This window comes from Oncorhynchus kisutch, linkage group LG3 (assembly GCF_002021735.2).
Source record: "Oncorhynchus kisutch isolate 150728-3 linkage group LG3, Okis_V2, whole genome shotgun sequence".
Classification (NCBI taxonomy): Eukaryota; Metazoa; Chordata; class Actinopteri; order Salmoniformes; family Salmonidae; genus Oncorhynchus; species Oncorhynchus kisutch.
Window position 1 is genome coordinate 70,457,329 of NC_034176.2, and position 13,587 is coordinate 70,470,915.

At 40.4% G+C, this 13,587-nt stretch overlaps 2 protein-coding genes across 10 annotated transcripts in view; both read left to right on the plus strand.

Annotated features, from left to right (window-relative positions):
• Positions 1-760: 760 nt before the first annotated feature.
• LOC109888418 (transcription factor PU.1-like) lies at positions 761-9,914 on the plus strand. The gene is made up of 5 exons (XM_031812995.1): positions 761-1,369; positions 1,939-2,029; positions 2,905-3,092; positions 6,717-6,876; positions 7,028-9,914. The coding sequence occupies exons 1-5, from the start codon at positions 1,322-1,324 to the stop codon at positions 7,348-7,350; spliced, it is 810 nt and encodes a 269-aa protein (XP_031668855.1). The 5' UTR covers positions 761-1,321; the 3' UTR covers positions 7,351-9,914.
• Positions 9,915-12,394: 2,480 nt separating this feature from the next.
• LOC109888417 (myosin-binding protein C, cardiac-type) overlaps positions 12,395-13,587 on the plus strand; it is a 38,690-nt gene continuing 37,497 nt past the window's right edge. For 6 of the 9 annotated variants that reach the window (XM_031813015.1, XM_031813050.1, XM_031813008.1 and 3 more), the window contains exon 1: positions 12,395-12,620. In XM_031813015.1, coding sequence (XP_031668875.1) covers positions 12,404-12,620 — 217 coding nt within the window. In that variant the 5' untranslated portion in view covers positions 12,395-12,403. Of the gene's footprint in view, positions 12,622-13,587 lie in introns of all 9 variants that reach the window. The other 3 variants (XM_031813069.1, XM_020479597.2, XM_031813063.1) reach the window with 2 other exon arrangements.

Here is a 13,587-nt window from a genome sequence, read left to right on the forward strand (position 1 = left end):
TGTCAGTTGGAGGCTAGGCTTGTGACCTCACTTCTCTTCAAGTTAAAACAGAGATGTTGTGTCGGGGAGAGATACCTGAGACAGATAGGGCTGGTTTCCCAGACATGGCCTAGTCCTGGATAAAAAAAGCATACTCATACTGTGTCCTGTAAACCAGCCCATAGGGTCAGGAGAGAGGGTCATCTGAGTCTAGTAGCAGAGCTACTGTACACTGTACCCATTGTGAGGAAGAATGGTGAATGGTGAGAAAAACACATTTGGTCAGAAAATAGAATAAAACATTTGCGATTTCTCAAGAATCCCCCCACCAACACTACTATTGTCTTAGGAGGTATTTTATCTCCTCTCCCTTAATCTCCACAGCTGTTGCAGGATTGTAAAAAGGCAGTGTCATGATTTTATCTGTCCAGCTAATCTACACACAGATGAAACAATTGTTTGGATAGAAATATAGCAGAATTCATCGATGTATGTGAGTCATTATTTATTTGATACGGCTAGAACTCAAGCTACTGGTTTGTTTTTTAATTGACATATTTACACCAGATTATTTGAAGGGATAGCATAGTATAGGGAATAACAGGGGTACAAGTGCCGAACCTTGCTGAACACCAAATCCAATTTACACACTGATACTGGTCTGTGAGATGACAATGTTAAATGCAAAATACAATTGTTGTAACGTGGACCAGGCGACTATCAATCTGGCATTGAAACATGCTAAAAATGTTTAATATTAGATTTGTAATATTCATATAGATTTGTATAGTGTATGCAAGGTTTATGCATATGGATACCTGCACTTTAGCCACACAAAAAAAAACATTTAATTTGGTTGGAAAAAGGGTCACAATGAGATGCAAAGATACTATCCACTGACAGATGATGCTATGCTAGAAGACTGACAGTTAAGACAGGCCTTGAAATGATTGGCTGGTTTGGGAGGCGATGCAATTGAGCCTTAATAAATGTGAGATGTTAGAATCTCCCCCTGACAAATCACCAATGACCAGGAACCGCCACCAGACACACTGAGATGTGTACACCCACAAAGATATACAGAAGTCAAAATATCAGGTTCCCTTTTCATTTTCCGTCACTGAGTAGGGCTAATTTATTTTATTTTCATAGACTAAATTTGAGAGAATAGCTTGGCTTACAAGTGGATAAAGTTGTGTAGGCAGAGGGAGACATTTTGGGTTTCGTTTGGTGAGAGGAAATTTGGTAAACGTTGTGCAATGGTGCGGGAAAAGTTTTGAAAGAGTGTGAGAAACAATTGAAGCTAAGTGCCTGAAGTAGGTCGGTTCAAGAAGAAGCCTTCATGTTGCATCCGTACAGAATGGAGGGGTACCTCATCTCACCTGGTCCTGTAAGTACACAATATGTCAAACAATTTGTGTTAATTCAGTTATAGGCCCAAGAATATACAGGTATGTGGTTATTTGTTGTGTTTATGTAGTTGTTTATATACCACAGGATGTACTTATACAGAAAATGCATCTCAAGCTCACTGAATTCAAGTTTGAATTTCATATTAACATTGAATTTTTCTAATTATGATAATTAATTCAAATATATTAATAGATTACTGTAACATCATTCAATTTCAAACTCTTAAACTGGTACTCAATGTTGGTACTTTTGTGGTCTACATACTGTCAAAAGAACAATATTTCTAACATAATAGTTCCACAACAATCAATTTTGTAAGGTTATGACCAACCATGAAAAAACCCCAGCAAATGTATTATAGTAAATGTCAATGAAGTTTAAAAAGCTCAAAATGTTGTTCAGCAATGTCATTATCAACAAACATTATCAAGGGAAGAAAGCAATTTGTATATAGATGTTGAGTGTCAGTTCCTTGGAAACAATAGCAAAACATTATGTGAAGTTTTGTTATGATTTCAGTTGAGGATATTATTGTTGTTTTAACAGGCATCAGAAGACATGTACGAACCCGACATCTATAGACAACAGATGTCAGAATATTCATATCCGTATGTCATCGATGCAGAGAGTCAAGGAGGTGAGCTTTAAAACACTACAACATTTTTCCTAGTATTAATACCTCATGTATTATCTATTGATAATCTTGGTAACTATGATACAATGATATACATTTCAAATAGATTTTGCTTTCTCTGATGAACTTACCATCACATAATTGTAGACGAAATAAACAATTTGAAAATCACTTATACGGAAGTGAATAGTGCCGGCCCAACTAGATATGTGTTTGACCAGGCCTGAGGAAATCACACACAGTAGCTATACTCAAGACAATACTCTACATAAAAAGTCTAAAGACACTGCAGCTGGAGCCAAGCATGTTGCCCCCCATGGAGTACAGGAAACAGATGCCATTTCGGTCAGGCACAACTTTCCCCCCTGGGGTTTATTGAAATGGAGAGGTTCAGTTGTATTTTCTCCTGTAATTAACTGATCCTACTGCAAGAATAAACTGGTAATTACTAGTAGGAGCTGTAGAATTATATAGGCTCTGCTCCATTTAACAAACTAAATTATTACAGTATGCTTGATAAATATAAGATCCTAAGAATGGCAAGTCTCTGGTGCAGTCTCAGTGCAGAACACAACAGATCACTAAAACATGTTTACATGCAGAACGTTTTTAGAGTTTCTACACGTTTTAACACATTTGTGACATTCAGGCTAAAAAAGAAAGAAAAAGACAACTGCCAAAGCAAAGATGTGTGAACAGGAAACTGCCTAAAACATTTTGCTGAACACTTTAAATGAATAGCAGACATTTCGTATTTGGAATCTGTAGTCAAATAGGTTTTCTCTATTCTATGCCATCTGAACATTGCCATTTAGTGTACACTTCCTTCAGACCTACCTCTTACTCAATGAACAATTAAAATGTGTCTCTCTGTTCAGAACACTGGGACTATCACGCCACTCATCATGTTCATCCTCTGGACTTTGACAACCTCCAAGAGGGCCACTTCACTGAGCTCCAGAGTGTCCAGCAACTACATCTACCCAGTATGGCTCGTTACAGCGATGTTGACACTCTCTCTCTGGACCCTGGCCTTGGGGGACACAACCATGCCCTACCCCCACCGGTGAGCCCACCCCATGACCCCTGACCTCTCTTTTCCTCTAACACAGACCAAGTGTTTGAGTTGGTCATTATTTTCAAGCAGATGTAGTGTACATGACTAATAGAGAATGTTCTGAATGTTCAGGACTAAAGCAAGTAGCAGAATTCATTTACATGTCCCCTCTAGTGGCAATAGCAATGCTTCAGAAATGCTTAATAACAGATAAACATCAAATCAACCATCTGGCTTCAGATAAAGAAATTAGTATGAAAGCATATCTGGGCTACTGTTTGTTACTGGTGAGCTATGTTGCGTGGAGGATGTAGGGTGCGCCTACACACAGATGGTTTGACATTGTGGCCTTTTCCTAACTGGGGCCTGCTGGTGTTGCTACAGAATTATAATCTGCCAACTCACTAACGGCTGATGAACAAATAATTCTTTTTTTAACCAGAAGTGGCCTCCTCCACATTATGTCACACACACACACACACACACACACACACACACACACACACACACACACACACACACACACACACACACACACACACACACACACACACACACACACACACACACACACACACACACAGACACACACACAAAGAGAACATTGTCTGTCTTCTTAGTGTAATATTACACTTTGAACAGAGAGCATTAATTAAAGAGCGTGGATGAGAATATCCTTAAAGATGCCTTTTCTATTTTTAAATGGAACTGACATACTGCCTCAGAGCAGAAACAGTGGGTTTTTAGAACTGTGTGCAGAATGTTTTGCCAGGATTTTGCACAGCCAAACCGTCAAACTGCAATAACAGCAACCACACATCACACCTCATGCAGCGGGGCGGTGTCCTAAAATCTTTGCGACCGCTGGGCTAACTTGAGATGATTGTATTGTCAAGAACAGGTCAGTGGGCAGAGTTGAACAGATATACTACTCTTAAAAACATGGCGAAGGTTTGAACTGAGAATCATGTAAATAAAACATGTTGTTATTATGAGTAGGAAGACAAATGTGACAATACCTCTAAAACACAACTGGTCTCCTGACTTGAAGCAAAGAGTCAAATGTAGCAAGCTAGCAGCGATATGCTAAGCTAATCAGAGCAAGAAAGCTAGCTAAGCATTTAGTAACCTCTTAGCTACTCATGTTGAATTAATAAATATAACTACTATAGCTAACTAGGTGTCAAATATACAAATAAGTCAGGTAACATTTGTTTTATTGAAATGTTAAGTTGAATAAGCTTTATGACAAAAACAACAGGGATGGATAGTTATGCTGCTCCAGGGGCATCAATATAAAATGCTAAGCAAAACAGAACTAGTTGGCTAGCAGATAGCTATATTTGACTAATGTTGAGTCAAAGAACAGAGCTAGCTCAAATATGCCAGTAAATGTTAGTTTGGGTGACGATAACAATAGAATTTAGAAAAGGGCAATTCCACGACTCAGATTTTTCACTTAAAATGTATATCAAACAAACAAAAAATATTTAAAAGTTTAACAAACCATACAGTGCACAAGGGCTAAGTTTAACAATTTACACAGAAAATTTAACAAAAACACATTTACTAGAAGAACAGTGCAGATTCAAAGTTTGGTAACAGAATTTCTGTAAAATTTCAGAATTAGGACTCAACAATGTCTACAGAAAGAAGGGGGTGTCAGCTATGGCATGACACCTTGACTTTGAAAAATATATATTTTTGTTATGGAACTACAATAGGTGAAGTGGATTTATAGGTGGTTAGAGCATTGGACTAGTAACCGAAAGGTTGCAAGTTCGAATCCCCAAGCTGACAAGGTACAAATCTGTCATTATGTCCCTGAGCAAGGCAGTTAACCCACTGTTCCTAGGCCATCATTGAAAATAAGAATTTGTTCTTAACTGACTTGCCTAGTAAAATGAAAAATGTAACAGAATTTCATCATGGGTCATCATGGATATGAATGTCATTCTCTTCATGGGGATCTATCCTAAATAGGTACACAAAGGTACACACAAATGCAATATCCTCCTTTGCATATTTTGGGGATTATTCTACACAACGGCTATTACTTTAATGACCTCTGCCCCCAAACAAGACCAAATTTGCTTGGTCCGAAACGAACCAAATCTGAACCAGTCATAGACGTACGTCTATGTTTCATAAGTTTGGACATCAAAGTACAGCACAGTAGAGTTCAGTAGAGTACAGAACAGTAGAGTACAATCGAGTACAGTAGAGTACAGTAAAGTAGAGCTTAGTTCTACTAAAATTACAAAAATATTACTAAAGTAATTTTTAGGATGGCAAATGGTTGAGAAATGTATATTTGCCTTAATTTCTCCTATGAACTTCACATGTTGGTGCTCATGGGTCCTTTTACATGGAAATGACCATATGTCCATGGTTGCCCCTAGGGCAGTAAATACTTTTTGTATTACCTTTTGTGCTTGAATTCTGCCCTTAGGGCACCAAAGTGATCCAAACCAAAATTATCATTACTGCACCATGGGAAGCATTTAAACAATGCATTCCAGTTTGCTTAAAGTCTGCCCTCAGGGCACCAAGTGATCTTGACCCAAACTAAAATTTCTGCCCCCAGGGTAGCATAAACAGTCTATTCCATTTTTTTTGTTGATATCGCTTATTCATCTAAACTTTTAATAAAACAAATATTAGCTGACCTATTGGCAGATTTGAGACCTAACTTGCTAGTTATTTTAATTTTATAATTCAACATTAGTAGGAGGTAGGTTTCTGCTCAGCTAAGCTACATTTAGCTTAGCATTTAACTTTTCTTCCCCCAGAAGTTTATATAGCTTATTTAACTAAATATGTTTGATAAAGTAAATGGGAGCCGATTTACAGGTATATTAGAGACCCAGCTAGTTCTATTCTATGACTCAATATACTATTTATTAATTCAACATGAGTAGCTAAGAGGTTACTAAATGCTTAGCTAGCTTTCTTGCTCTGATTAGCTTAGCATAAGGCTGCTAGTTTGCTACATTTTACTCTTTGCTTCAAGTCAGGAGACAAGTTGTATCTTGGAGATACTGTCACATTTGTTTGACTACTGTAGCACAAAAAGGATTTTAAAACATTACAACTTGTAACTCAAAGTTATTTACAAGATTCAGAGTTAGAAACCAATCGGATTGGTTCTGCCCTAAACCAATCAGATTCTTTCTGCCCTTAGAACAAAGTTGACTACACTTTAAGTAAATCTGCGTTGAAGCTCTTTTTCTCCCACATAAGTATTCATTCAACTCCAGTGTCACTTGATCAATTCGAGGGAGTAGGTATTCACAGGAGGGTGTTGAGGGGAGGACAGCTCATAATAATGGCTTGAATGGAGTGTTTGATACCATTCCATTTATTCCGTTCCAGCCATTACTATGTGCCAGTCCTCCCTAATTAAGGTGCTACCAGCCACCTGTGGTGGGGATAAATGATTGGGGGAGTAAAAACGGTTGCGTTATTAATAACACTTGCGCCTCACTGTGTATATAACATGATCAGCATGGTATCTAATTTGTTTAGTTGTAATTTCTCTGTGAATACTGCTCCAAAAATAATGTATTGTAATTGGTTGTAATTGTAATGGTTTTGTATTGTACATCGTTATTGTTGTTTGTTGTGTCCAAGGTGCCATATTACCCTCGTGCCATGGGCTACTTGCACCCCTCTCCTCAGACGATGAGGAGCTCAGACGACGAGGAGCCAGGAGGCCGCAGCCCTCCACTAGAAGTGTCTGATGAAGAGTGTCTGAGAGACCACATTGCCCAAGTAACAAGGGGAGAATTGGGTAGGGAATTCTTTCATAAATGCGTACCTACTATCTCACATGATGATTTAGCTTTTGAGGTCACAATAATCCTACACCATGTAGGTCATAGGTAGGAAACCTCCTCAACTAATTCATTGCATGTTTAACCATTTTGTCAACATTAATATAGGCAACAAGAAGAAGATCCGTCTGTACCAGTTCCTGCTGGATCTGCTGAGGAATGGGGACATGAAGGACAGTATCTGGTGGGTGGACAGGGACAAGGGCACCTTCCAGTTCTCCTCGAAACACAAGGAGGCACTGGCACATCGGTGGGGCGTACAGAAGGGCAACCGCAAGAAAATGACCTACCAGAAGATGGCACGGGCTCTTCGCAACTACGGCAAGACAGGCGAGGTCAAAAAGGTCAAGAAGAAGCTGACTTATCAGTTCAGTGGTGAAGTGCTAGGGGGGAGGTCTCACTTGGAGAGGAGGCCATATTCCCATTTGTAGAGGGAGAAACATAGTGGAAGTCCTGAAAAGAGTAGTGAGAGAGAGAGATAGTTAACTGTATATAGTATGCAAGATGGTTATCAATGTAATAACTATTGATTGTGTTCAAATCAACAATAACTGTTTTTGCTGCTCTTGTAAAAAGCATTTATGTGAACGTCAAAGACAATGTCTTAATGGAATCTGACAATTAGCACGTTTTGCTCCTACAACTCAATAATTGCACAATCACATCTGGACCTTTTACATTCTATAGCACGTAGAAACAGGACCGTTTCAAATGATACTGTCAATCATTATCACCAGAAGGCTTACAGGAGTGGTAATACAGATGACCACTAGAAGTCCTCAGAGATCTCCTTTCTTAAAGCTGGCTGTTTTCACTGACTTCTACGCACTGTTGGACTCACTGACCATTGTGCACATTTGACATCGATTAGACTTGAATGCAATGTAAACAAACAAAAAGACTATGATAAAGAACTCTTTAGCATTAATGAAATTGATTTGACACTCTGAGATGCACTGACGTTGGATACGCAATTCCTATTGCTTAACCTTTGGTGTAGCAGCACACAAACACAACATATTATACATTAGCTTTTGCTAATCAGAATTGAGAATTCAGCCAAGCCATGTTATAAAGCTTGTATATTTGATTGATGGTATTACATGTGTATTACATACTAACTCATGTTAGCTCAAGACTTTGGGAAGTAAACCCTTCTGAACATTGGGTGGTTTAACCTGCAAACTTTTTGGACTGTCCCCTTGACCATTACTTCCCTGTAACAACCCATTGACTTGTTCCTGAAATGGGAGAGGGTGAAGAGGCTTGTCACCCAGCCCTTATCATCTGCTTGTGCTCTGAGATATAGCACAGACCCTTGCCTCCTCCGAGCTAGGGTGCAATCTATTCCTAGCCTAGGAATACCAACACAGGGATATTTCTCCCATGCTCTCAATCATAGACCCCTGTTTGAACTGTATGAAAGTGTATATGACCAGTTGTTCTTCCGTACTCTGTGTGCTCTCTGTATAACGCATGTTGGCATGTTTGGATGTTGGCATGACTCAATTACATATCTGCACGTGATGAACTCGAAAGCATTTCTATTTCTCACACGTCATGTGGTTTTAGTTGACTCATCCTCACATTGTTCCAGCACATCACAGACTGGCTTTAGCAAATCCTCTGGGAATCACAGCCATCTACGCAGAACCCCAGTGGCCGAGCCAGATAATATATAGACATGTGGGCAGACGTGGAAACTTTACTGGGCCCACTGGCAGCATACAAGGCCACCCCATCCCCCACCATCCACCCACCCCCAGCCCTAGCCCAGTTATGTGGCAGCCGAAGCCTGTAGGTGTAAATAATTATGGGTGCAAATCAATCCCAGAACAACAGCAAAGGACCTTGTGAATATGCTGGAGGAAACAGGTACAAAGGTATCAATATCCACAGTGAAACGAGTCCTATATCGACATAACCTGAAATGCAAGGAAGAAGCCACTGCTCCAAAACCGCCATAAGCCAGACTACAGTTTGCAACTGCACATGGGGAGAAAGATCATACTTTTATGGAGAAATGTCCTCCGGTCTGATGATACAAAAATAGAACTGTACGGGCATAATGACCATCGTTATGTTGTGAGGAAAAGGGGGGATGCTTGCAAGCCGAAGAACACCATCCCAACCATGAAGCATGGGGGTGGCAGCATCATGTTGTGGGGGTGCTTTGCTGCAGGAGGGACTGGTGCACTTCACCAAATAGATGGTATCATGAGGGAGGAAAATTATGTAGATATATTGAAGCAACATCTCAAGACATCAGTCAGGAAGTTAAAGCTTGGTCGCAAATGGGTCTTCAAAATGGACATTGACCCCAAGCATACTTCCAAAGTTGTTGCAAAATGGCTTAAGGATAACAATGTCAAATGCCACCGTGCTTCTACACCTGCATTGCTTGCTGTTTGGGGTTTTAGGCTGGGTTTCTGTACAGCACTTTGAGATATCAGCTGATGTACGAAGGGCTATATAAATACATTTGATTTGATTTTATTTGAATTGGAGTGGCCATCACAAAGCCCTGACCTCAATCCTATAGAAAATTTGTGAAAAAGTGTGTGCAAGCAAGGAGGCCTACAAACCTAACTCAGTTACACCCGGCACAGCCATAAGAGGACTGGCCACCCCTCATGGCCTGGTTCCTCTCCAGGTTTCTTCCTAGGTTTTGGCCTTTCTAGGGAGTTTTTCCTGGCCACCGTGCTTCTACACCTGCATTGCTTGCTGTTTGGGGTTTTAGGCTTCGTTTCTGTATAGAACTTTGAGGTATCAGCTGATGTAAGAAGGGCTATATAAATACATTTGATTTTACACCAGCTCTGTCAGGAGGAATGGGCCAAAATTCCCCTAACTTATTGTGGAAAGCTGGTGGAAGGCTACTTGAAATATTTGACCCCAGTTAAACAATTTAAAGGCAATGCTACCAAATACTAATTGAGTGCATGTAAACTTCTGACCCACTGGGAATGTGGGAAATAAAAGCTGAAATAAATCATTCTCTCTACTATTATTCTGACATTTCACATTCTTAAAATAAAGTGGTGATCCTAACTGACCAGATTTACTCTGATCAAATGTCAGGAATAGGGAAAAACTGAGTTTAAGTGTATTTGGCTAAGGTGTATGTAAACTTCCCACTTCAACTGTATACAGTACCAGTCAAAAGTTTGGAAACCCCTACTCATTCAAGGGTTTTTCTTTATTTTTTACAATTTCCTACATTGTAGAAACTATGAATTAACACATATGGAATCATTTAGTAACCCCCAAAAAGTTGAATAAATCAAAATATATTTTAGATTTTTCAAAGTCGCCACTCTTTCCCTTGAGGACGGCTTTGCACACTCTTGGCATTCTCTCAACCATCTTCACCTAGAATTATTTTCCAAAAGTCTTGAACGAGTTCCCACATATGCTGAGCACTTGTTGACTGCTTTTCCATCACTCTGCGGTCCAACTCATCCCAAACCATCTCAATTGGGTCGAGGTCCGGTGATTAAGGAGGCCAGGTCCGATGCAGCACTCCATCAATCTCCTTCTTGGTCAAATATCCCTTACACAGCCTTGTGTGTTTTGGGTCATTGTCCTGTTGGAAAATAAATGATAGTCCCACTAAGCGCAAACCAGACGGGATGGCGAATCACTGAAGGGTGCTGTGGTAGCCATGCTGGTTAAGTGTGCCTTGAATTCTAAATAAATCACTGACAGTGTCACCAGCAAAGCACCCCCACAAGATCACACCTCCTCCACCATGCTTCATGGTGGGAACCACACATGCGGAGATCATCCGTTCACCTACTCCGCGTCTCACAAAGACATGGCGGTTGGAACCAAAAATCGCAAATTTGGACTTCCACTGGTCTAATGTCTTTTGCTTGTCTTTCTTAGGCCCAAGCAAGTTTCTTCTTTTAATTGGTGTCCTTAAATAGGGGTTTCTTTGCAGCAATTCGACCATGAAGGCCTGATTCACGCAGTCTTGATTTTGAGATGTGTCTATTACTTGAACTCTGTGAAGCATTTATTTGGGCTGTAATGTGAGGTGCAGTTAACTCTAATGAACTTATCCTCTGCAGCAGAGGTAACTCTGGATCTTCCTTTCCTGCGTCAGTCCTCATGAGTTTCATCATAGCGCTTGATGGTTTTTGTGACTGCACTTGAAGAAACTTTCAAAGTTCTTGATCTTTTCCGAATTGACTGACCTTCATGTCTTAAAGTAATGATGGACTGTCATTTCTCTTTGCTTATTTGTGCTGTTCTTGCCATAATATGGACTCTGTCTTTTACCAAATAGGGCTATCATCTGTATAACACCCCTACCTTGTCACAACACAACTAATTGGCTCAAACACATTAAGAAGGAAAGAAAATACACTATTTAACTTTTAACACGGCACACCTGTTAATTTAAATGCATTCCAGGTGACTACCTCATGAAGCTGGTTGAGAGAATGCCAAGAGTGTGCAAAGCTGCCGTCAAGGCAAAGGGTGGCTGCTTTGAAGACTCTCAAATGTAAAACATATTTCTATTTGTTTAACACTTTTTGGTTACTACTGTTTTACTATTATTCTACAATGTAGAAAATAGTAAAAAATAAAGAAAAATCCTGACTGGTACTGTAGTTTACGGTAATTGCTGGGACACTTGAGAAAACTGGGCAGACACAAGGCCAAGGTAAAACACAAAAAGAAAAGTCCTAAAATGATCAGGACGTCGTGTTCAAGATCAGGGTCAGACATGCCTTATTATACCAAAATAATTTGCCAGCCTCCAAACTCCATAATATTTTACTCCAGTCAGTCTGTCAGTCTGTCATGTCCTCGCTATATGCCACCAAGCCGAGGCTTCAGATGGTAGGCCCCTACTAATAAGATGCTAAGCTCCAGTGTGTCAGGCAACAGTGTATGATTCAACCAGAAGAGGATTTATTTAGAGAGTGTAAAGGTCCCACATATATGTGTATTACTTCCCAGGGAAATTAGGTTCTGATGTCAAATTGACTGCCATTTGGAATACTTGTTTTACATGAAAAAGTATTGTTATATTACGAACATAAGGAAAAATATTTTGCTGTTTATAGTGCTGCCTGTTCAGAAAATGAATGTTAAATTTACCAGATGGATGATGGAAAGCTGTGCCTACGGCCATAGAAGGATTCCTGAAAGTCCTGAAAGTCCTTGTTCACCAGGGGAAAAGCACTCACATTCCTGCCAACAGATAAAAGGATTGCTCTAGTCTCCTGTCTGCTGTTTTCTGAAGCGGCTACTACTTTTTACAAGGCCAGGCAGCGGCACAAATCTAGAAAGAGCAGGAGACCTTGCTGGACTCAGGTTCTAAATTTAACCCCCCACCTCCCATTCCCTCCCTCCCTCGCTTTGCCTGTCATGCAGCTCAGGTGTTGGGAGAAGAGATGGTTGAAATATGGTCTGCAGGAGGTCAGAGGGGTCTGGGCGTTGTGTTATTGTGGGGTGGGGGGATAGGGAGGGATGAGGTGCATGTCTATTATCTCATTGCCGGACAGAAAGGGGATTGGGTCTAGACATCATGACAAAAGAGGTTGGGTTAGTGCTGTTGTGAAGGGGGGTTGCTCAGGAGCCCCACTATTAAACGCAAGTGGTGAGCTAGGAAGGAGCCTGTTATTTATTGTTGTTTACTTTCTGGAAGACACATTCAATCAGGATGCCAGAGCCGGTCAAAAAAACAGGTAAGCGTACCCGATCAGATTCCATCTCATTTTACTTCAGCATCACTGTATCTCCAGCTGCTATCTAAAGATGTCGCAGGATTTTTTACCTCCTCTCTCTTTTCCCTCTGTAATAACAAATCCCTCCCAACCTGTGGGACTGGTGGGACTTTTGATCACTGATCATCTCATGTCATAGTTTCTTGTCTTCACAGTTGCATTTCAGAGAGGTTACGTTTGAAAGTTGTTGCTGTTACAAGGGGGAACTTTGCCAATGCCTGCCTCTTCAGCTTCATATTAGCTATGCATGTCTTCTGTGCAGTTTTTCTGTCTATTTGATACATTGAAACTGTAAAGGGAGTGTACAGTGCATTCGGAAAGTATTCAGACCCCTTGACTAAAATGGATTAAATTGTCCCCCCCCCCCCATCAATCTTCACACAATACCCCATAATTACAAAGCAAAAACAGGTTTTTAGAAAGAATTTTAGATGTATAAAAAAATATCACATTTTCGTAAGTGTTCAGACCCTTTACTCAGTACTTTGTTGAAGCACATTTGTCAGCGATTACAGCCTCCAGTCTTCTTGGGTATGACGTTACAAGCTTCGCACACCTGTATTTCGGGAGTTTCTCCCATTCTTCTCTGCAGATCCTCTCAAGCCCTGTCAGGTTGAATGGGGAGAGTCACTGCACAGACATTTTCAGGTCTCTCCAGAGATGTTAGATTGGATTCAAGACCGGGCACTGGCTGGGCCACTCAAGGACAATCAGACACTTTTCTTGAAGCCATTCCTGCGTTTTCTTGGCTGTGTACTTAGGGTTGTTTTCCTGTTAGAAGGTTAACCTTTGCCCCAGTCTGAGGTTGTGAGTGCTCTGGAGCAGATTTTCATCAAGGATCTCGCTGTACTTTGCTCCATTCATCTTTACCTCGATCCTGACTAGTCTCCCAGGTATGATCTGTTTCACCGTTTAGAAATGATAACA